Source organism: Natator depressus, chromosome 23 (genome assembly GCF_965152275.1).
Source record: "Natator depressus isolate rNatDep1 chromosome 23, rNatDep2.hap1, whole genome shotgun sequence".
Taxonomy (NCBI): domain Eukaryota; kingdom Metazoa; phylum Chordata; order Testudines; family Cheloniidae; genus Natator; species Natator depressus.
This window is the reverse complement of record NC_134256.1, coordinates 21025446-21048313: the sequence shown is the minus strand read 5'-3', so window position 1 is coordinate 21048313 and position 22868 is coordinate 21025446. Positions and strand designations below refer to the sequence as shown.

At 67.5% G+C, this 22868-nt stretch overlaps 2 protein-coding genes across 2 annotated transcripts; one reads left to right on the top strand and one right to left on the bottom strand.

Annotated features, from left to right (window-relative positions):
- Positions 1 to 1459: 1459 nt before the first annotated feature.
- On the bottom strand, positions 1460 to 5632 carry RCN3 (reticulocalbin 3). Its single transcript, XM_074937016.1, is given in 8 exon segments — positions 1460 to 2098; positions 2195 to 2289; positions 2292 to 2393; positions 2492 to 2552; positions 2807 to 2979; positions 3875 to 4068; positions 4554 to 4789; positions 5508 to 5632. Coding segments are annotated over 7 exon segments (951 nt in total). The 5' UTR covers positions 4772 to 4789; positions 5508 to 5632; the 3' UTR covers positions 1460 to 1990.
- An 8952-nt stretch (positions 5633 to 14584) lies between these two features.
- LOC141976401 (paired box protein Pax-6-like) lies at positions 14585 to 22546 on the top strand. The gene is made up of 8 exons (XM_074937389.1): positions 14585 to 14635; positions 16497 to 16692; positions 18446 to 18592; positions 20065 to 20147; positions 20484 to 20634; positions 21211 to 21317; positions 21779 to 21932; positions 22464 to 22546. Exons 2-8 carry the CDS (start codon positions 16578 to 16580, stop codon positions 22544 to 22546), a joined length of 840 nt encoding a protein of 279 aa, XP_074793490.1. The 5' UTR covers positions 14585 to 14635; positions 16497 to 16577.
- Positions 22547 to 22868: the final 322 nt, after the last annotated feature.

Sequence of the window (22868 nt, the reverse complement as noted above, 5' to 3'; positions counted from 1 at the left end):
GCACCGGGTGAATACAAAGCTAGGCCAGACTCATAGCTGTTTTGTTCGAGGCAGAGGGGGTGTCTGTCTGGCCTGGGGGGAGCGGGCCCCCCGCACCGAGCCTGTGGTCTCCTTGGGCAGTTTGCTCGAGAGCGGCTGGGCTGGCTGTGATGAAGTGGGACTGTTCTTAATGTTTCCTCTGAATACTGTGGGGGTGCCTCAGTTTCCCCTAGGCATTTCTTAAGTCTCCAGGTGGGGGGATAAGGGCGGGTGATTGTTGCAGAGCAAAGGGCCAGGGTCCATAAATGGCGACACTCTGTCTCCTGGCAGCTGATGGCCTGGGCCCTTCCCCCTGCCAGGTGAGAGCTAAAGGGCTGGAGAACTAAGGGATCCGGTGCCCTCCTGACCCGGGAAAGGGGCAAAGCCCAGAGGATGGGGGGCTGGAGGGGGAGTCAGTTGGGGGCTGGCTGGGGATGAGGAGTGAAGGGCAGATGGGGTTGTCTGGCTCCCTGCCCCCCAAGATGGACCTGACTGAGGGGTCCTGGTCTCTGTACCTACCAGCTCTGGTTTAGACCATGTCCCTGTCTAATAAACCTCTGTTTTACTGGCTGGCTGAGAGTCGCATCTGACTGTGGAGTTGGGGGGCAGGACGCTCTGGCCCCCCTAAGACCCTGCCTGGGCAGACTCACTGTGGGAAGCGCACGGAGGGGCAGGGGAGGCTGGAGGCTCCGGGGTCAGCCCCAGGAAGGTGGAGCCGGGGGAGCTGTGTGTCCTGCAGACAGGCTGCTCCTGGAGAGGAGACTCCCCCAGGGTCCTGCCTGGCTGCGCGGGGAGCAGCGCCCGGGGACCCCGTGACACCGGCTACCTGGCTTGAGCCCGTGCAGGCCGCAGAGCGAGCCCACCCGCAGCCAACAGCTGCCCCCAGCTCCCGCCCACGCCAGTCAGCTCCGGTGGGCACAGCCTGAGTGCAGCCCACGACCCCCTGCCCAGCCCCGGGGACCCACAGCGCATGGCGGGTTGGACATGGGCAGAGTCCCTGGGGAGGGCAGCAGGGGAGAACCGGCCCACGGGATCAAAATGGAGGGGGGCTCAAAGGGGTATTTGCCCCCTGGCAGGGCAGGTGACCCCCATGTGCTTTGGGCCAGAACGGCCCTGTGCCCCCCTCCCATCCTGGGGCCAAATGGGGTCACTGCTCCCGAGGGGAAAGGCCCTGTGCCCCATTCCCACCCCCCTAAGCCAGCCCATCCCTGCCTGCCCCGAGGGGAAAGGGCCAGATGGGAGCTGGTGCTCCCCACCCATGTGGGGAAAGGCTCTGACCCCCACGCCCCACCCCCCCAAACAAAGCACACCCAGCCCGGCAGAGGTGGGGGAGACCCTGTTTATTGTAGCGTGTGCGCTTACAGCTCTGTGCTCCCCCCAGCAGCACTGATCCCCCCATCCCTGCACCCCCCCACTTGCTGGCAATTAATGCCTGATGCAGAAAACGGGGACTGGGGGAGCTGCTCCTATGCCATCCCCTCCCGCGGCCGTATGAGTGAGTGAGGGGTGGGGGCTGGGAACCTCGGTCACAGCTGGTGGGAGTTTGTGTGTGTCCATCAGCCCCCCCCGGTTAATACTGTTGTTTTTACAGTGCGGGTGGGTGGGGGAGGGGTTTGTTCTGCCAGCAGCCCACAGGTAAACTGAGGCACGGAAAGGGAATGGCTCTCCCTGGGCATGCGGAGCTGGGGATGAAACCCAGGAGTGCTGCCCAGCCCCCGCTCCCCTGCCAGAGCGGCAGGAGGGGAGAGAACCCAGGAGTCCTGGCTCCCTGCTCTACCCACTAGACCCCACTCCCCTCCCAGAGCTGGGGAGAGAACCCAGGAGTCCTGGCTCCCAGCCTCCTAGTCCGTGCCCTACCACAAGTCTGAGTAAATGTTGCACCTCCAAATCCATATAGCCCCCCAATAAATAAGTCCCCTCCCCCCCAGGTCCTTGCAGGGGCATTGTGGGGGGCAGGTCCGGACCCCCCCGGTCACAGCTCGTCGTGCTTGCGGGTCAGATCCTCCCCGTAGTTGGTGGCTTGGCTGCCCACGAACATGGTCCAAGAGTCGAGGATCTCCTGCTTCGTCAGCCGCCCGTCCTGGAGGGGGCAGAGCCGGTTACGGGGGGCGGTCCCGGCTCCCCTCTCCACCTCTGGTCAGCCCCCTGCCCCCCCCAGCCCTCTCCCGCCACTCACCTTGTCCTTGTCGGACTCGAAGAGCAGGTGCTTGGCCTCCACCTCGGGGTGGTCGTAGTCCTGGGGCAGGATCCAGTGGCCGATCTCGGCCCGGTCAGCCGCCCATCCCGGTCCAGGTCCCGGAAATCCAGGAACTGCTGCCGCTCGCCCTGCACCCACTCGGGCTCCGGCTCGCCGCTCTCGGGGGTGTACATGTCGCCTGGGGGGGGGTTGCGGAGAGACTCAGGGCCTGGAACCCCCCCACCCCAGCCAGGCTCCCGCTGTCTCCAACCCTCCCCCCAGAGACCCCCCACTCACCGATGTACTCGTCCACCTGCACGTAACCGTCCCCGTTCTTGTCAATGTCTTCAATTGTTTCCTGGGGGGGACGGGGGCAGGAGTTAGGTGCTGTTCCCATGATGCTCAGCAGCTGTGGGAACCCTTCTCTTCCCCCCCACCGGCCCCCCACTTCCGCCAGCCTCAGCTTCCCCCAGGGCTGAGGGGTTCTTGGCTGGAGACAGGAATTGGGGGATAGGGGTGCAGTGAACACTCCCGGCCCCCCCCTATTCTAACCACTTGCCCCTGCTCCCCTCCCAGAACCCGGGAGGGAACCCTGGCGTCCGGGCCCCTCACCGTGACGACGATGTCCTTCATGTAGTCGAACTCCTCGGGGTGCAGGAAGGCGGTGAACTCCTCCCGCGTGGCCACCATGTCCCCGTCCCTGTCGGCCGCTTTGAAGCGCCGCTCGTCCCGCGCCAGCATCTTGCGGTAGGACTGTTTGTCCTCCAGGTCCCCGAATTCCTCCCCTGCGGGGGGCGGAGCTGTGAGCCCCCAGCCTGGGGATGGAACCCAGGAGTCCTGGCTCCCAGCCCCCCCAAATTCTGTTGCCTTCAGAACTCCCCATCAAGTGGGTCATTCCCTCGCTAGCCACACGGTGGCGACAGAGACACCACCAGGCTGCTGAGGGGGGGGTTGTTTGTATGTGTGTGGGGGGGGGGGGTTCCCTTTCTCAGGGCTGCCCTATCCTGCCCCATGGCGGGGCCTGGCCCCCTCCACCATGCCTCTCCTATCCCAGCTGGGGCCTGACCCACCCCCAGCATAACGGCCTGCTCACCCCCCCCCCCACCTACCCCACCTTACTGTCACCCTGCCCCCTGAGTAGTTTCCCCCCTCCTACTGCCAGGCATCTCACCTTCTGGCGAGCAGACCCCACTCCCCTCCCAGGGCCAGGGAGAGAACCCAGGAGTCCTGGCTCCCAGCCCCCCCTGCTCTAACCCACCAGCCCCCACGCCCCTCCCAGGGCCAGGGAGAGAACCCAGGAGTCCTGGCTTCCAGCCCCCCCGCTCTAACCCACCAGCCCCCACGCCCCTCCCAGGGCCAGGGAGAGAACCCAGGAGTCCTGGCTCCCAGCCCCCCCTGCTCTAACCCACCAGCCCCCACGCCCCTCCCAGGGCCAGGGAGAGAACCCAGGAGTCCTGGCTTCCAGCCCCCCCGCTCTAACCCACCAGCCCCCACGCCCCTCCCAGGGCCAGGGAGAGAACCCAGGAGTCCTGGCTCCCAGCCCCCCAGCTCTAACCCACCAGCCCCCACTCCCCTCCCAGAGCTGGAGGCGGGGGGGTGTGGGGGCTGGATCCCGCCTGGCCAGAGAGGGACCCGGGGGGGGGGGTCTGGCGCTGGTACAGGGCCCCCGGCCCCCCTCACCCTCGTAGTAGCCGTAGGTGGCGTTCTTGAACTCGGGCCAGGCGATGCGCCCGTCGCCGTCCTGGTCGTAGTCCTGCCAGTTCTTCTGCACGTTCTCGAAGATGTACCGGTTCTGGGTGTGCTTGATCCAGTCCTTCAGCTCGGCCTGGGTCACGAAGCCGTCCTGGTCCCGGTCGATCCGCTCCACGATCTTCCTGCCGGGGGCGGGGGCACGTCAGGGGGCGCTGGACGCCTGGGTCCCACCCCCGGCCCCAAGCCTACTGGGGTCCCCCCTGCCCCGCTACAGAGAATGGTCCCACAAAGAGGAGTCCTGGGTTCTCTCCCACCTCTGGGAGGGGAGGGAGTCAGGGGGCTGGGAGCCAGGACTCCTGGGTTCTCTCCCTGGCTCTGGGAGGGGAGTGGGATGCAGTGGTTAGAGCCGGGGGGCTGGGAGCCAGGACTCCTGGGTTCTCTCCCCGGCTCTGGGAAGGGAGCGGGGTGCAGTGGTTAGAGCCGGGGGGCTGGGAGCCAGGACTCCTGGGTTCTCTCCCCGGCTCTGGGAAGGGAGCGGGGTGCAGTGGTTAGAGCCGGGGGGCTGGGAGCCAGGACTCCTGGGTTCTCTCCCCGGCTCTGGGAGCGGAGCGGGGTGCAGTGGTTAGAGCCAGGGCTGGGACCCGGACGCCGGGGTTCTCTGGCTTACCCCAGGCGCTCCCGGCTCTCCTCGGGTGTGAGCTGGTCGAAGGTCTTGGCCTGCTCCTTGCCCAGGAAGGCCTCGTGGTCGTACTGGAAGCCCTGGCGGTCGTCGTGTGGGTGGTCGCTCAGCTCCTGCCCGTGGTGCACCCGGTCCCGCTTCTCGGGGGGCGGCTTGGCCAGCGCCAGGCCCAGGCAGAGTGCCAGCAGCCCCCGGCCCCGCAGCATCCTCGTCCCGCCGCAGCCCTGGGGGGGGCCGGCGGGGGCTGGTCTGTGCTGGCCATGGGCCCCCCCCCACTGCCACCTGCCCTATGGCCAGTCAGACGCCCGCAGTGCCCTCCTGCCCCCAGTTCCTGCCAGCCTGCCCCATAGCCCCTCCCCCACCGACTCCTGCCTCGCGGTCACACCCATTGCCATGCTGCATAGACCCCCACTGACTCCTGCCCCTCAGCTCTCCCACTGCCCCCCCCCCCGTTCCACTGGGGGCACTTGGGGGGAATCCTCTTGTGGGAGATCACAAGACTGGGACTCCAGTGACATGGGGGATGTGCCAGCCCCCCAGGACCCAGCCCCCCCACCTCACCCATCTGCAGGGGGTTCCCCAGACTCACCCCCCCGTACCTCACCCAGCTGCAGGGGGGTCCCCCCAGACTCACCCCCCCCAGCTGCAGGGGGTCCCCCCAGACTCACCCCCCTCGCTCCTCGCCCAGCTGTAGGGGGGTCCCCCCAGACTCACCCCCCCCCCGCACCTCGCCCATCTGCAGGGGGCTCCCCCCGGACCCAGCACCTCATCCAGCTGCAGGGGGTCCCCCCGGACTCACCCCCCCCCGCACCTCGCCCATCTACAGGGGGTTCCCCCGGACCCAGCCCCCCCCCGCACCTCGCCCATCTGCAGGGGGGTCCCCCCGGACCCAGCACCTCATCCAGCTGCAGGGGGTCCCCCCGGACCCAGCCCCCCCCATACCTCGCTCAGCTCCGCACCGCGCCGCGCCCGGCTCCCGTCTTCGATGGGGGGAACCCGGCTCCCCCAAACCCTTGAAACTCCGCCCTCACGGGGCCACGCCCCCGGCTCGGGACGGCCAATTGGAGGTCGGTATCACTAAGGGGGCGGGGCCAGGCCGCTCGCTGATTGGGTGACCGGCGCCACGTTGACACAAAGTCTCTCCCGCAAGTTTTCCTCCGGGCCCGGGAAAAGGGGGACACGTGGGGCCCGGTCGGGATCGGGGGGGGGGGGGGGGTGTCTTGTGGGTATGGGGGGCAGGGATGGGGGTTTGGGGTCTAGGGGAATGGGGGGGGCCTATGGGGGGCAGGTATGGGGGCAGGGCTGGGGTGGTCTGGTCTGTGGGGATGGGGGTTTGGAGTCTAGGGGAATAGGGGGTAGGGCTGGGGGGGGGGGTCTGTGGGAATGGAGGTCTATGGGGGGCAGGGATGGGGTTCGGGATTGGAGGGTCAGTGGGGATGCGGGTTTGGGGTCTGGGGTAATATGGGGCAAGACTGGGGGGGTCTGTGGGGATGGGGGTCTATGGGGGGCAGGGATGGGGGTTTGGGGTCTGTGGGGATGGGGGTCTATGGGAGGCAGGGATGGGGTTCGGGATTGGAGGGTCTGTGGGGATGGGGGTTTGGGGTCTGGGGTAATATGGGGCAAGGCTGGGGGGGTCTGTGGGGATGGGGGTCTATGGGGGCAGGGATGGGGGTTTGGGGTCTGTGGGGATGGGGGTCTATGGGGGGCAGGGATGGGGTTCGGGATTGTGGGGCAGGGATGGGGGTATGGGGTCTGTGGGGATGAGGTCTATGGGGGGCAGAGATGGGGTTCGGGATGGGAGGGTCTGTGGGGATGGGGTCAGGGCTGTGGCGGGCAGGGGATGTGCCAGGTCTGGAGGGCAGCACTTTGGGGACCAGGGTGCTGTGGGGGGATCAGGGGGCTGTGGGGGGGAGCAAGACTGGGAGGTTGGGATCGGGGGGGTCTGTGGGGATGGGGGCAGGGCTGTGGGGGGCAGAGGGATGGGGAATGAGGCTTATGGGTTCTGACCCAAGCCGTCCAGGCCTCATACAGCATCCCTATGGCATCACATGGGCCCATCCACACCCCACAGCTCCCCGTCCGACTGCCTGGCCATGGGGCCCCCGCGGCTGGGATCCTGGTGCTGAACCGGGGAGGGGCAGCTGAGTGAAGGGCGGGGCTTGACCCCCATCTCTCGGGGCCTATGTGGGGCAGGAATGTTTTGCTCCAGGGCCAAGTCGCACCCAGGCCAAGGGCTGGACAGGTTCACACAGGAACCATGGGGCAGGGAGGGGAAGGGGGCAGGGGAGGATTCGGCTCTGCCCCCAGCTTTGGAACAGCCCCGTCCGTGGGCCGGACCCCCAGGGGTCCCGCTCTTCCACTAGGGTCAGCCCCACGGCTGCCCCACCTGCTCGGAGCCTGCAGCCTGCTGGCTTCCCCGCACCCGCGACAGACACCCCCCCCCAAGAAAGCCCTGTACCCCCTGGGGAGCAGCCCACCCCTTCCTGTGCCACCCAGCCAGCGGGACGGGACGATCCTTGGGTAGCACAGCGAGGAGTTACCCCCTGGGCCGCTCTGGCACCCCATGCCTGGCCCAGCGGTGACCCACCCCTCCGCCCTTTGCTTCCTGGCTGGTCAGATCTGGCCGGCCGCCCCTCTACGGCCGTAAGTTGCCAGGTAGCCAATGTCCCAGTGATTGTCTTCGTGGTCTTTCTGGTGCCAGGTCCCAGCCCCAGACAGCCAGCGTGGGTCACAGTTGCGATTCTGGGCCTCTGCAGGGAGTAACCAGCCCTGTGCCACCCGCAGGGCACAGTGCTACTCATAGGGGAAACTGAGGCACACACCGTGTTCCTACAAAATATTTCCAGAAAATTCCTGCCCTGTCCCATCTTCGCTCTCACTGAAGGAATCTCGGGACTCCCAGAAACCATCCTCAAACCGCTCACTGCGCCAAGGGCCGGGCTGCCATGGAGTCACGGGGATTGGGGGTGATTTCAGCCTCCGTTCTTCAAGAAAACGCAAGTTTGTAGCCCTGGTGGCTGCGGAGAAAGCTGCAAAATTGCCCCCAGGACCCGCGAAAGACTCCAAAAGTAGAAGGCGACTGGGAAGAATCCCGAATCTATCGGTTTTAGGTCAGCTCAGGATTTGAAAGCCAGTCTCAGGATTACGGGTGAACCCGACTCATAGTCCAGGAAGAATTTCTCAACCAACGCGCCATGAAATCAGTGATATACCTGAGATACGCTGCAGATATTTTCCTTCCTCTGGACACACGATCTAAAGCCCCTCGTAGATTTCCACCAGTCGGCCTCTCTGGGACCCTCCCGCGCCAGCATCAACTTCCTGGACCCCGTGGTCAGCTTCAGCGGCCGATCCTGACAGACGCCTGGTGACAGGAAACACCCGGATCCCCTCACCGGCCTTTGGAGATCCAGTGATCACCCCAAAGGCAGCAAGAAATCTGTGCTCGACAGCCCGGCGCCGATCCATGGGTCCCCCCCACACACAGTGCCCATTTCCCAATCCATGGGTCCCACTCGCCCCCGTCACCACCCGCGGCGAACCTCCTTCCGTGCTCTGAGCAGCGACGTGGGAGATCACTCCACGGCTGCCCTCTCAGTGCTCATCCTCCAAGGGAACCCGCTCAATACTTCCATCCCCCACCCCTCCCTCTGGCCGTCCGGCTGTCCATCCATCCCCCACCCCTCCCTGTGGCTGGCTGTCCATCCATCCATCCCCCACGCCCCTCTGTCTGTTTGTCCACCCCCCACCCCTCCCTCTGTCCGTCTCTCCCTCCCTCCCCCGCCCCTCCCTCTGTCCCCCACCCTTCCCTCTGGCCGTCCGTCCATCCGCCCACCCCTCCCTCTGTCCATCCAGCCCCCCCCCCACCTGTCTCTGGGTTGCGTGGAAAGTTTCTCCCGCGTTTCTCCCTTCGCCCACCAGGGGGCAGCACAGCCCCTGCTTTCCCTGTCTGAGCCGGTGACGTGCCGCGTGTGGGGGCCTGGGCCAGGCTTTGGGGCAGCTGTGGGTCGGGACAGAAGAGGGGAGCTGGACCCTCCCCGGACCCACTGTCTAACTGCCCCACGTGGGGCCCAGAGCCCCAGGATCAGGGCTGTGCACGGGGGGAAACTGAGGCAGGCTGCCCCAGAGGAGCTCCATGGGCCCAAATGGTCAAAGGTGGAAACAGGCCCCAGAACCTGTTAAACAAGGTTCAGGGTTTGGTAGCCAGAGACCTCGGCCTGCTGCCTGTCGACAGCCAGGGAGAGAACCCTGGAGTCCGGGTGCGCAGCCCCCGCCCCGCTCTAACCCCTGGGCCCCCATCCCAGAGCCAGGAGAGAACCCAGGAGTCGGGATCCAAGGTCCCACCCCTGAGTCATTAGACCCCACGTGCTCTGGGCAGGTGCTAATGAATCTCTGCAGGAAATCAGTGCCCCACCTGCACCCCCCTCCCGCCCCAGCCCAGCCCAGCCCTGTCCCCTCCCCCTACCCCCCGCCGGGCCAGTGCCCCTCACTCCTGACCCACAGCCCCCTGCTAGCCCGGCCCTGGGCTCCCCCCAGCCCTGCCGGTTCCCCTCACTCCTGACCCACAGCCCCCTGCTAGCCCGGCCCTGGGCTTCCCCCAGCCCTGCCGGTTCCCCTCACTCCTGACCCACAGCTCCCTGCTAGCCCAGCCCTGGGCTCCCCCGCCCCCATGTGTCTTCGTGATACAGATCCCAGGCTCCCAGTTGGAGGCGTCTCCCCATCTGGCTGGTCCTGGGCCATGGGGGGGCACCAGCTGCTCTGCTTCTGCCCAGCCCTCCCCAGAAGGCTGGGAGAGGAGCCAGAGGCATCCGTGTCCCCCCCAGCTACGAGGCTGGTTTACCCCCAAGCATGGCGGGGTCCCCTGGGGCCTGTATGTCACTTACCTCCTGGGGCGCGGGATGGGCACAGCCCAGAGCTATGGGGCAGGGAGCCCAGAGCTGGGCTAGCAGGGGGCTGCGTGTTGGGAGTGAGGGGCACCGGCAGGGCTTTGGGGGGGCAGGGCCGGGCTAGCAGGGGGCTGCAGGTCAGGAGTGAGGGGCACCGGCAGGGCTGGGGGAGGGGCTGGCTGGGCTGTGACTCTGGCGGGCACCCCGGGATCCCAGATGACGGGGGGGGGAGGGGGCAGCTCCGCTCCGAGGCTCTGGATCGGGCCGGTCCGCTCGGCTGCCCCACATCGAAGTGACGCATTCGGGAGAAGGGGGTCGGGAGGGGGGGTGTCACCTGACGCCACCTTGTGGCCTCTGCTCAGTGTGGTGGGGGGGACTGAGCTGGCCTCCTCCTGCAGCATCATCTGCCATTAGGGAAGAGAGACCCCTGCCGGTGCCCCTCACTCCCGACCCGCAGCCCCCCAACCCCCCAGGTGCCCCTCACTCCCGACCCGCAGCCCCCCAGCCCGCCCGGTGCCCCTCACTCCTGACCCACAGCCCCCCAGCCCTGCCGGTGCCCCTCACTCCCGACCCGCAGCCCGTGCTAGCCCAGCCCTGCCGGTGCCCCTCACTCCCGACCCGCAGCCCCCCAACCCCCCAGGTGCCCCTCACTCCTGACCCGCAGCCCCCCAACCCCCCAGGTGCCCCTCACTCCCGACCCGCAGCCCCCCAGCCCTGCCGGTGCCCCTCACTCCCGACCCGCAGCCCGTGCTAGCCCAGCCCTGCCGGTGCCCCTCACTCCCGACCCGCAGCCCCCCAACCCCCCAGGTGCCCCTCACTCCCGACCCGCAGCCCCCCAACCCCCCAGGTGCCCCTCACTCCCGACCCGCAGCCCCCCAGCCCGCCCAGTGCCCCTCACTCCTGACCCGCAGCCCCCCAGCCCTGCCGGTGCCCCTCACTCCCGACCCGCAGCCCCTTCCCCTGGCCACTTGTATTTCTTGATGCCCAGATTTGTCCCAGCTCTGCTATGGCTCAAGTGTGGGGGGGAACCAAAGAGGAATAGAACCCAGGCATCCGGGTTTGTGAAGTGCTCCCCTCCGAGCTCTCTGGGGGTCTGGTTTCCCTGCTTTGTAAATCAGGGAGCTGAGCCCCCCCCCCACCCGCCCTGCCCAGTCTGGCCCATAGGGGGGTGGGGTGGATCTGCAGGGGCTGCTGGGAAAATGGATTGATGGGGGGTGTCCGGGCTGGGGGGGGTTGAACAGACACCCCCCTGGGCGCTTTGCACAGCGGCTCGGCAGCCACAATTAGCCAGATCAGGCTCCTGTCAGGACTGGGTGCTAATCGGATCCGATGGGGCCAGGGTGGGGGCTGCGAGCGGCTGGGGGAGGGGCTCCTGGGTGTGAGATGTGGGGGGTCCCTGGCAGGTCAACGTTCAGGCAGGGGGATATCTGGGCCCCTCCAATCCCTGTGCCTTTCATGGGGAGGAAGTGAGGCGATGGGTAGGCCGAGGGCGAACCCAGGCATCTGGGTGGGGTTTTAGGGGATTCCCTGTGGTGGTGGGGGGATTATTGGCTTTGTCCCCACAACAGGGTCTGCTCCATCTTGACCCGGATGCAGCGGCTGGGGGGGGAGGGGGAATTACTGACTCAAACCTTCCCCCCCCATGCTGCCCCCCATCTCTGACCCATCCTCCGCCCTGGCCCGGTCCCTGACCGGGTGGATAGATGGGCTCTGACAGAGCCCCACTTCCCCTGTGCCCCCACCCCGCACTTCGCTCCTCCCCGCCCCATTCCCACACCACTCGCTCGCTTTGCATTTTTAATTGACGTTGTCTCAGCTACACGGATTTGTACTTAACCTCCTGCCCCCTGGGCCGCCCCCCAGCTCCCTGCCGTCCCCCAGCTCCGCCCCCCAGCTCCCCGGCCTCCTCTAGCACCGCCTCCCCCACTCCCAGAACCACCCACCACAGCCCCCCCATCACCGCCTCCCCGAAGCCCCCCCTCGCCCAGCGCTGCTGCCCCACAGCTGGGGGTGGGGGGGGGTCAGTGCTCAGGGAGCTGGGGGAGTATGTGGGGCAGTGCTGGGGGGATGTCACAGAGGCGTGTGGTATGGCTGCCCCATTTCTGGGGGACAAAGGTGGGGGCTGTGGGATTTCAGGAGGTTCCTGGGGGGGGCTGCACATGGGGGGAGGGGATGTCACTTCCCCCTTTTCTAGCCTAGGGTGGGGGGCTCTGAGAGGTTTGGGGACTGCAGGGGGGGTGGAGGGATGCCGAGTGGGAGTGGGGGCTGTCAGACAGGAGAGGACAGAGCTGGGGGGGCTGGCAGAGGGGGGAGGAGGCTGCCAGGCGGGGGGAGAGAATGAGGGGGCTGCCAGGCAGGATCTGGTGTCAGACATGCGAGATGGGGCTCCAGGCTACGAAGAATCGGAGCAAGGCCGGCGCTGCCCAGCTGGAGGGTGGCTGGGCGGGGGGGGCGTGTGGAGGGGAAACGGGGGGGGGGCTGGAGCAGCGGCGGTGCGGGGGATGGTACAGGAGGAAGGAGGTGGGGGGTGATGGGGAAGATGAGGAGGTGTTGTGGGGGCAGGGAGGTACAGAGGGGGTGGGTTTGGGCAGGCCCAGGCTGACCCCAAAGCTCCCAGCTGCGCTATGGGGCCGGGGGGGGAGCAGCCTGGGCTGAGGCTGGTGCAACCAACTTGGTATCAGCAATGATCCCCCCCCCCGTGACACAGGGGGATCCACCAGCCCCCCCCGTCTAACCACTAGGCCGCACTCCCCTCCCAGGTGCTGTTCCATGGGGCTCCAACCCAGGGAAGAGGAGATCGGGTGGGGGGGGGAGTTTGTGCGGGTGCCCCTCACTCCCGACCTGCAGCCCCCTGTCTCCCCAGCCCTGCCCCCACCCCCAGCCCTTTCCCTTTCCTACCTGCCCAGGGCTGCGCCCACCTGTCCCATCCCCCGCCCCAGCTCCTGCCCCCCCCATGGGCCTACAGGGCTGGGCAGGCTCCCTCCAATCACCTGTGGGGGGGCCCTGCCTCCACTGCGGGGGGGACTTGGGAGTCTGAGGACAGTGGGGCTAGGAGAAGACCACCCCCCCACTCCGCTCCCCCCACCGCTCTGCCCCCTACCCCCGTGTGTCCCCAGTCCTGAGTGGCTCTGGGGGATCTCTCCAAGCACTGGAGCGTGGGCTGATCGCCCAGGACTGCTCCCCCATCCCCCGGCCCCCCCGCTCCTCCCCCCGACAACCCCCCCCCCCCGCAAACCATTGGAGAGAATTAAGTTCAAAGCTGACACTGTGGCTTAGCACAAATGTCACCACACGGCGGCCTGGCCCCCCCCCTCCCACGTCCACCCCCCGCCCAGCGTCCCCCCGCCTCCCCCAGCGCCTGGGAACTTTATTTATTTCTCTACGAGCCCACTTGGCAGCCAGACCTGGCACGGAGCTGGGCAGAGATAGGGGGTGCTCGGGCGCACCGGGGGGCTCAGAGATAGGGGGTCTGCAGGGGGGCAGAGATACGGGTGCCTAGTGGGGCACTGGGGGCCAGCCAGGGGGGATCAGAGATAGGGGTGTGGAGCTGGTACAATGGGGGGCTAGAGGCTGCCCATGAGGGGACCCCGACTTTGTCCAGGATCGTAGGCAAGGTATGTGGGGCGAGAGCGCCTGGGGGGGCCTGGGGTGAGCACATTGGGGAGTGGAGGGGGGTCATGGTGCCGGTGGAATGGGGGTCATGGTGCCGAGGTTGGGGGGTCGCAGAGGGTGGAGGGTTGTGGCACTGAAGAATGGGGGGTATCGGAGAGGCTGAGGGTGTGATAGAGGAATCGGGGGGCTCCCAGAGCCAGGACAATGGGGGGGGTCCCTGGTGCCGCATCCCCACAAACCCCCGGGGATTCCTTTCTGGGGGTCCCTGCCCCTCCCTTGTGGACCTTTCCCAGTTCCCCCCACCTCGTTAGTACAGTTACATCCATGACGGGTGGGTCTGTGCGGCTGCCCCCCAGGGCGGGGGGGGGGATTTTCCATCCTTCCCCCCGTCTCTGCATTTTGTTCCCATGTTTACTTTGCAGGCGGGTGGACGGTGCTCACGGCTTTAGTACCCTCGGACTGACCCGGTACCGGCACCGACCCAATTCCACCGGCCCCGATCCCGGCACCGACCCGATCCCACCAGCACTGAACCCGGCACCGACCCAATCCCGCTACCGACCCAATTCCACAGACCCCAACCCAATATCAACACTGACCCCGATCCTGGCACAGACCTGATCCCACCGGAACCGGCACTGACCCGATCCCACCGGTACCGACCTGACACCGGCACCGACCCAATCCCGGTACCGACCCAATTCCACCGACCCCAACCCAATATCAACACCGACCCCGATCCTGGCACAGATCTGATCCCACCGGCACCGACCCGGAACCGGCACCGACCCGATCCCACCGGTACCGACCTGATACCGGCACTGAGCCAATCCCGGTACCGACCCAATTCCACCGACCCCAACCCAATATCAACACTGACCCCGATCCTGGCACAGGACCTGATCCCACCGGCACCGACCTGGAACCGGCACTGACCCGATCCCACCGGTACTGACCTGATACAGGCACCGACCCGATCCCACTGGTACCGACCTGATACCAGCACCAACCCAATCCCGGTACTGATCCAATTCCACAGACCCCAACCCAATATCAACACCGACCCTGATCCTGGCACAGACCCGATTCCACCGGCACCGACCCGGAACCAGCACTGACCCGACCCCCACGATACCGACCTGATACCGGCACCGACCCGATCCCACCAGTACCAACCGGAACCTGCACCAACCCTATCCCGCTACCAACCCAATTCCACAGACCCCCAACCCAATATCAACACCGACCCCGATCCTGGCCCAGACCCGATCCCACCGGTACTGACTTGATACCGGCACGGACCCGATCCCGGTACTGACCCAATTCCACTGACCCCAACCCAATACCAACAGCGACCCTGATCCTGGCACTGACCTGATCCCACCGGTACCGACCTGATACCGGCACCAACCCCGACCCAGGTACTGGCCCCAACTGATACCGGCACCGACCCGATCCCACCGGCACCGACCCAGATACCGGTACCGACCCTGACCCCACCGGTACCAAACCAGTAACTGGCACCAACCGATCCCACCGGGATCCACACACCAGAGCCAGACAGGATCCAAGGTATTTCCACCCATGGACGCAGGCATTCGGGTGGGGCAGATCATGTGGGCTTCACACGTGGATAGACCCATACATTGGGGGGGCGGCGCATTTCTGGGTGGGCTGGGGTGTTGGGGGGTGACAGGACACAGAATGGGGAAACTCTCTGCTTTTCCAGTGCCCCTCAATCCCGACCCACAGCCCCCCGCTTTCCCCCAGCTCTGCCAGTGCCCCTCAGTCCCGACCCACAGCCCCCCGCTTCCCCCCCAGCTCTGCCGGTGCCTCCTTGGTCCCGACTCTCAAGCTGTGCTCATGGGGGTTGGGGGGGCCCTCTCAACTGAGTGCTTTCTGGGGACGGGGAGGGACACCCCAACATTGCTAAAGGGCAGCAGAGAGACCCACCCTGAGGGGGGGTGGGGGAGGGGATCTGGCAAGGGGGGTGTATGGCATGAGAGACTGATGGATCGATGGGGGTGGGGGGATGGATGGACGGAGATGGATGGAAGTGGCTGGATGAACAGATGGCCGGCCAGATGGACTGACAGACAGAGATGGACAGATGGACGGTCGAATAGCTGGATGGATGGACAGAGACAGACAGATGGATGGATGGACGGACAGAGACGGATGGATGGACGGACAGAGACAGATGGATGGATGGACGGACGGACGGGTGGATGGATGGACGGACAGAGACGGATGGACAGAGATGGATGGATGGACGGACGGACGGATGGATGGATGGACAGCGACGGACGGATGGACAGATGGATGGACTGACAGACAGAGATGGACAGATGGACGGTCGAATAGATGGATGGATGGACAGAGACGGACGGACGGATGGACGGACAGAGAAGGACGGATGGACGGACGGACAGAGACGGACGGACGAACAGACGGATGGACGGACAGAGACAGATGGATGGACGGACAGAGACGGATGGATAGACGGACAGGGACGGATGGACGGACGGACGGATAGATGGATGGAAGGATGGACGGTTGGACAGAAATGGACAGATGGACAGATGGAAGGATGGACGGACGGATGGACGGAAGGACAGAGACAGCCAGCCGAAGCTGCCGCTGTCTGGGGCAGCCTGTCTGGTCCCTCTTGTCTCTCCCCAGCCCCACTGCAGGGAGGGGCCAACCACTCTCAACCCAGCCTGGGGGGCTGACCACAGCCCCTTTAGCCCCCGCCCCAGCTCGGTGCCCCCCCAATGGCTCACTGTGACATGGGGGGTGAGGGCTTCATGGAGGCTCCGGGGGGTGTCCAGCAGAATTCACATCCCCACAGAAGCCATCCTCCCCTGTGCCTCAGTTTCCCCCTTTGTGCACTGGGGCCCAGGGACCAGAGCCTTCCCAGAGGCAGGGATAGCTGGGCCCAGCCCCCTGTACAGAGCTAGAAACCTGAGCCCCCCCCAGCCCCCCGGCCCCCAGCCCGGCTCCCTTGTGTGTGAGTCACAGACAAGGGGAGAATGCAGCTGGGTCCCCGGCTCAGTGGAGCTGTGGGCGGGGGTCAGGGACGGGCTAGCAGGGGGCTGCGGGTGGGGAGTGAGAGGCACCGGCAGGGCTGGGGGGGGGCAGGGCCAGGCTAGCAGGGGGCTGTGGGTCGGGAGTGAGGGGCAAAGGAGGAGCCCCCCCTTCCCCAGTGCCCCCTGCCCCCCGGCATGGCAGCTGCACCCCTGGGGGGGGAGAGGGGGGTCCTGTGGAGGACGCCGCAGTGCCTGGGCCCTGCTGATTTCGCGGCAGAGATGTCTGCTGCCCGCGTCGCCGGCCCCCCGCGCCCCACCCCTGAGCCAGCTGCATCCCCGCGCCCCACCCCAGAGCCAGCCGCACCCCCGCTCACCGGCTATGTCTTTCGTCCGGCTCTCTGCAGGCCCCCGGGGCGGCGGCTGCCCCACGTCCCCTGCCTGGGGGGTGACCCCCCGGCCGCCCCCCGCCGCCCTGGCGCCGGTCCATGGGGGCAGATGGGATGTATGAGAAGATCGAGATGCTGAACATTCAGAGCACGGGCTGGGGCGGGCGGCAGGACTGGTACCCGGACGGGCTGGTCCCTGGGCAGCCCAACCCAGGTAGGTGTGGGGCAGGGGCAGGGGAGGGGGGAGCCCTGAACCCTCAGCCTGTTCTCCCCCCCTCTGCTGCTGGGAACCCCCCCTCCCGGCCTGTGTGCCCTACAGCACCCCGCCCCCACTTCTGAGATCCATCCCCGAGGCCCCCCCTGGCCTGTGCCCCCCACACAACCCCCTTCCCTCCCTGCCGGGATCCCTCCCCCACCCCCCCCGGCCTGTGTCCCCCACACCACCCCTCCCCTGCTGCCAGGATTCCTCCCCAATACCCCCTCCAGCCTGTGACCCCCCAAACCACCCCTCCCCCACTGTGGGGCTCCCCACCAATCCCCCCCGGCCTGTGCCCCCCACACTGCCCCTCCCCCACTGCTGGGATCCGTCCCCGAGCCCCCCCCCACAACCCCCTTCCCAGCTGCCGGGCTCCCTCCCCACCCTGGCCTGTGTCCCCCACACCACTCCCCTCCCCTCTGCCTTCCTCTTCCCCTTCCTTCTCCCACCATGCTCCCCCTCCTCCTTCATCCCCCCCCCCCCGCTGTTGCTGGGGGATGTTTCTCGCTGTGACCCCAGCAGAGCCCCCCCAAAAAAGGATAGTTGAGGGGTGAGGCCAGGCTGGTGATGGGGCAGAACAGGGGATGGGGGTCAGACCCGCCCCCAGCTCTGGCGCTCAGTTCCTGGCCTGTCACCTGCCCAGCGGGGGCTGGGAAGCGTCATGCTGGGGGGGGGCCGAGCCCAGCCGGGGCTGTCGCTTCGCATCAGGGTGGCAGAGCTGACGGGCGGGTTTGTGTCCCCCGCGGGCGCCGGGTGCAGCGCCAGCTGGTGGGCCTGGATACGGGACACGGGCAGCGCTGGGACGGGGGGGCACGGCTGGGACGGGGGGAGCAGCGGGGGGACAGAGATGTGGGGGAATTTATCCAGCCTCCTCCAACATCACCGTCCCCCACCTCACTCATGACTCCCAGCCCTGCCGGTGCCCCTCACTCCCGACCCGCAGCCCCCTGCCAGCCCGATCCTGCCCCCCCCCGCCCTGCCAGTGCCCCTCACTCCCGACCCGCAGCCCCCTGCTAGCCAGGCCCTGTTCCCCCCCAGCCCTGCCGGTGCCCCTCACTCCCAACCCGCAGCCCCCTGCTAGCCAGGCCCTGTTCCCCCCCAGCCCTGCTGGTGCCCCTCACTCCCACCCCGCAGCCCCCTGCCAGCCCAGCCCTGCCCCCCCCCAGCCCTGCCGGTGCCCCTCACTCCCACCCCGCAGCCCCCTGCCAGCCCAGCCCTGCCCCCCCCCAGCCCTGCCGGTGCCCCTCACTCCCGCCCCGCAGGCCCCTGCTAGCCAGGCCCTGTTCCCCCCCAGCCCTGCCGGTGCCTCTCACTCCCGACCCGCAGCCCCCTGCCAGCCCGGTCCTGCCCCTCCCCCAGCCCTGCCGGTGCCCCTCACTCCCGCCCCGCAGCCCCCTGCTAGCCCAGCCCTGCCCCCCCAGCCCTGCCGGTGCCCCTCACTCCCGCCCCGCAGCCCCCTGCCAGCCCGGTCCTGTCCCCCCCCAGCCCTGCCGGTGCCCCTCACTCCAGGCCCGCAGCCCCCTGCTAGCCCGGTCCTGCCCCCCCCCAGCCCTGCCGGTGCCCCTCACTCCCGACCCGCAGCCCCCTGCTAGCCCAGCCCTGCCGGTGCCCCTTTTCCCCACGGGGGGGGGGAGCTAGCCCATGGGGGGCTCCTCTTCCCACAGACCCTTCCCTGGGAGGGGTGATGCGTCTCCCCACTTTGCACCCCCAGACAGCTGCCAGCAGCTGGAGCCCGAGCCCCTGCCTGGGCCCGGGGCCGAGGACCCGGACGACTCGCAGCTCCGGCTGCAGCTGAAACGCAAACTGCAAAGGAACCGAACGTCCTTCAGCCAGGAGCAGATCGAGGCCCTGGAGAAAGGTGATGGGGGGCCAGGGGGGGCCGGGGGGGGCTGAGCCGGACTCTGGGGCGTCACGGGCCAGGGGCTGTCAGGGGTGTCTCGGATCCACAGACAAAATAGTATGAACAATAATCCCACTTTGTCACACTTGGGTGTATCCGGGGGGCTGGAGATGTGGGGGGACTGGGCATGTCCAGGTGTCCCGGGCTGGGGGCTCGGGAACCGCTCGGAGCCGAGCCGGGCAGGATTGGGGGGCAGCGTCTCCCCTCGGGGCGCCCTCCCGCCACGGCCAGGAGCCTGCTTGGCTTCGGTGCCTCCTGGGTCCGACCAGGGCGCATCCAACACCCCGTGAGCTCCCCATGGCGAGCCCACCCCGATGGGACCCCTGGGGAAGCCTCACCCTGCCCCCAAAGGGCCCTGCCCCCCAACCCCGCAGCCAGCCGGGACTCCCAGCCAGCGTGGGGCAGAGCTGGTGAGCATGGACAGCAAAGTCCATCTTGGGGGGACCCAGAGCGTGGAGCCCTGGACTCCTTCCCCCGCCCACAAGTCCCAAACCAGGAGACTGACCCCTTCCCGCAGCCCAGCCCCGGACCTAGTTGCCAGGCTGGCCGGTCTCTGTGCCCAGGTGGCCCAGCGGCGGTATCCCACTGTCACGGCGTGCGGGGGAGTCAGGGCCCTGCGCCCCCCACTTCCTGCGATTCACCAGGGCTCTCAGCCAGCCAGGAACACAGAAGGGCTATTAGCCGACAGGAGCATGGTCTAAACCAGAGCTGGTAGGTACAGAGACCAGGACCCCTCAGTCAGGTCCCTCTGGGGGCTGGGGAACCCAGACCCCGGTTCTGGGCCTCCCCCCCAGCCAGCCCCAAACTGAAACCCCTTCTCACTGCCTCCCCCAGCAACCCCCCCCAGCCCCTCCTCCAGCCTTTGTCCAGTGTCCCGGGCAGAAGGTGTCACCTGGCCCCAGCCCCCTGCTGGGCTCAGGTCCCCTGCTCCGGTATCGTCACCCCAGGGAAGCCCCCCCCGGAACCCCCAACACCATCAGTACCAATGCGGCTGGTAAAGGAGCGAAACGCCCCTGGAACATTCCCAGGTTAATACTCCCCACCCCATCACCCACCTGCCCACTAGGGGTCGCTGCAGCGCTCACACCCCCCTTATCCCACCACCTAGACACACTGGGGAAACTGAGGCACACACGTAACGAGCAAACATTAAGAACTTTCCCAATTTGTCACACCAGGGTACTGGAGATGTGGGGGGACCCAGGGAACCCTGGGTGTATCCAGGGGGGCTGGCGATGCGGGGGGACCTGGGGAGCCCTGGGCGTATCCAGGGGGGCCGGAGATGCGGGGGGACCGGGGGGCCCTGGGTTCCATGTGCAAGGGAGGCTCCGAGGGCAGCACTGGGGTTTTGAAGGTGCCGAGAGGGCTCTAGGGATACGGGGGCTGGGCGGGGGGCCCTGTCTCTGACTGTGCTGCCCCCCCTCATGCAGAGTTTGAGCGCACTCACTACCCCGACGTCTTTGCCCGCGAGCGCCTGGCTGCCAAGATCGACCTGCCCGAGGCCCGGATCCAGGTGAGGGAGACCCCCCCCATGTCCCCTCAGGGCCCTCCCACCCCAAGGGAGACCCCTCAAACCCGGGGACACCCCCGATCCCCAGAGGATTCCCAAGAGAGACCCCCCCCAGAGGGACACCTTTGCCCCAGGGTTAACCCCTCAGCCCCCAGTGGGGAGACCCTGGGTACAGCCCCATGGGGAAACCCCGCACTTCAAGGGAGATCTCCGACCCCCCAACGGGAACCCCCATTCACCACCCCGAGGGAACCCCCCACAGGCCCCGTGGGGGGACAGCGCTGTGTGGGGGGGCCCCCTACCTGCACAGGGACCCTGACGCCTGCCCCCCCCCCGCAGGTCTGGTTCTCCAACCGACGGGCCAAGTGGCGGCGCGAGGAGAAGCTACGGAACCAGCGGCGCCAGGCGGGCGGGTCCGGGCACCTGCCCATGGGCAGCGGGGCCTTCCCTGGCAGCGGGGCCTTCCCGGCCGCGCCCCCCGCCGGGTCAGGTACCCCCCACTGCCCCCTGGCATCCCCCCACTGCCCTCCATCCCCCCTGCCCCCGGCACCCCCCAGTGCCCCCCATCCCCACTGACACCCAGGTACCCCCCAGTGCCCCCCATCCCCACTGCCCCCTGGTACCCCTCTACTGCCCCCCATACCCACTCTCTCCTGCCCCCCCTGCCCTCCTGTCCCCATCCATACCGTCTGCTGGATCAGGGATCTCCCATGGCTCCCTCAGCCCCTCCACCCCCACCCCCATACACCCCAGTCTGTGCTACCACTTGCCAGATCAAGTACCGCCCCCCCCCCACCAGTCGCCAGGCTGCAGAGTGTCGGCCAGTCTCTGTGCCCAGGCGGCTGGGCGGCAATATCCCACCTTCCCTCTAGGGGTCGCTGCAGCGCTCACACCCCGTCGTCCCACCACCAAGATACTTGAGTAACACACAGGGGAAACCGAGGCACGCAGCATAAAACACTAAGAATGGTCCCGCTGTGTCCCTACCCCAACCCACCCCCCCAACCCCCCCCCAAAGGACGCCATATCCACGCCTGGCCGGTGGATGACTGTCCTCTCCCGCCAGGTGCCATGCTGGGGCGCAGTGACGGCCCCCTCCCCAACAGCTACGGAGCCCTCCCACCCCTGCCCAGCTTCTCCATGGCCAACAGCCTCCCCATGCAGGTGAGGGGGGTTGGGACCTGCTGGGGAGGGGGCATGGAGAGGGCCTGGGGGGGTATGTGGGGTTGATGCGGGGTGTGGAGGCTCAGCCTGGGGGAGGTCCGTGGGGAGGAGAGCTTGGCCCGGGAGGGATCCATGGGGTTGGTGTGGGGGGGGCTCAGCCCAGGGAAGGGGTATGTGGGGTCCGCATGGGTGGAGGACTTGGTTTGTGGGGGTTACGTGGGGTCGGTGGGGGGGGCTGAGCCTGGAGGAGTAAGTGGGGGGGGTCCCGGCCTGAGGGGTGGGGTTGGTGTGGGGGGGGGCCTCAACCCAGGGGGGTACTTGGGGTCAGAGTGAGGGGGGACTCAGCCCCGGGGGAGTATGTGGGGGGGGCTCAGCCCAGAGGGGTTTACGGGGGGTGGGGGGGGACTCAGACCGGGGGGGTTACAGGGGGCTCAGCAAAGGTGTCTCACAGCCCCGCCCCCCCCCCGCAGGCTGTCCAGCCGGTCGCCAGCCAGGGCACCTCGTCCTTCTCCTGCATGATCCCGGGCGGCTCCGCGGGACGCGGCTACGACCCCTACGGCCCGGCCCAGCTCCCGGCCCACATGGGCAGCCCCAGCCTGGGCGCCGGCTCCAGCACCTCCACCGGTGAGGGGGGGCACCCCCGGGGCAAAGCATCGTGGGAGCAGGGCTAACGCCAGGGGTGGGCAAAGGATTCTGGGAGCAACGTCAACGCTCTGTCTTACCCCCCACCCACTGGGGCCACCCCCAAGGCATTATGGGATTAGTGGGTGATGGGCATTGGTCTCTTATACATCTCCAGGCCTGGCGTGGCCCATATGGACCAGCTGCCCCTGGGCAGAGACTCTGCAGCCTGGCACGGCCCGTATGGACCAGCTGCCCCTGGGCAGAGACTCTGCAGCCTGGCACGGCCTGTGTTGACCAGCTGCCCCTGGGCACAGGCTCTGCAGAATGGCACGGCCCGTATGGATCAGCTGCCCCTGGGCACAGGCTCCGTGGCCTGGCACGGCCCGTGTGGACCAGCTGCCCCTGGGAACAGGCTCCGTGGCCTAGCACGGCCCGTATGGACCAGCTGCCCCTGGGCACATGCTCTGTGGCAGGTGGGTCCTTGGGGGCTCTCTCCTGCCAGCCTAACACCCCGTCTCTCTCTGCCCCCAGGTCTCATCTCCCCCGGCGTGTCGGTCCCTGTGCAGGTCCCTGGCGGGGACCCGGAGCTCCCTCAATATTGGCCCCGTCTGTAATGATGGGAGAAAACAGATCCTTCCCGGGGGGGGCAGGGCGGGGGCCGTGCCCGCCCCCCTAGGGGGGCAGAACCCATGGCTGGGGGTGGAGGTGGTGTGGGGATTCCCCCAGCTGCCCAGGGTAAGTCCTAGCCAGGAAGGGGGAGCCCTCTGCCCCCCCAATCTGGGGGAGCCCCCTGCCCCCCCAATCCCCAGTCACCACCTCCCATTCCCGCATGTCGGAGTTTGTCTATTAGAGACGCTGTGACCCACTGTGGCGTGTGTTGGGAGGGGACAAACCCCCCCGTTACCGAGCCCTTCCCCATGTCCGCCTCCCCTCCCC

Excerpts from the sequence above, each read along its gene's own strand:
- LOC141976401 (XM_074937389.1), top strand. The coding sequence starts at position 16,578 with ATGGGGGCAGATGGGATGTATGAGAAGATCGAGATGCTGAACATTCAG. Across the intron at positions 20,148-20,483 it reads TGCCCGAGGCCCGGATCCAG|GTCTGGTTCTCCAACCGACG; the intron begins GTGAGGGAGACC and ends CCCCCCCCGCAG. Across the intron at positions 21,318-21,778 it reads TCCCCATGCAGGTGAGGGGG|GCTGTCCAGCCGGTCGCCAG; the intron begins GTTGGGACCTGC and ends CCCCCCCCGCAG.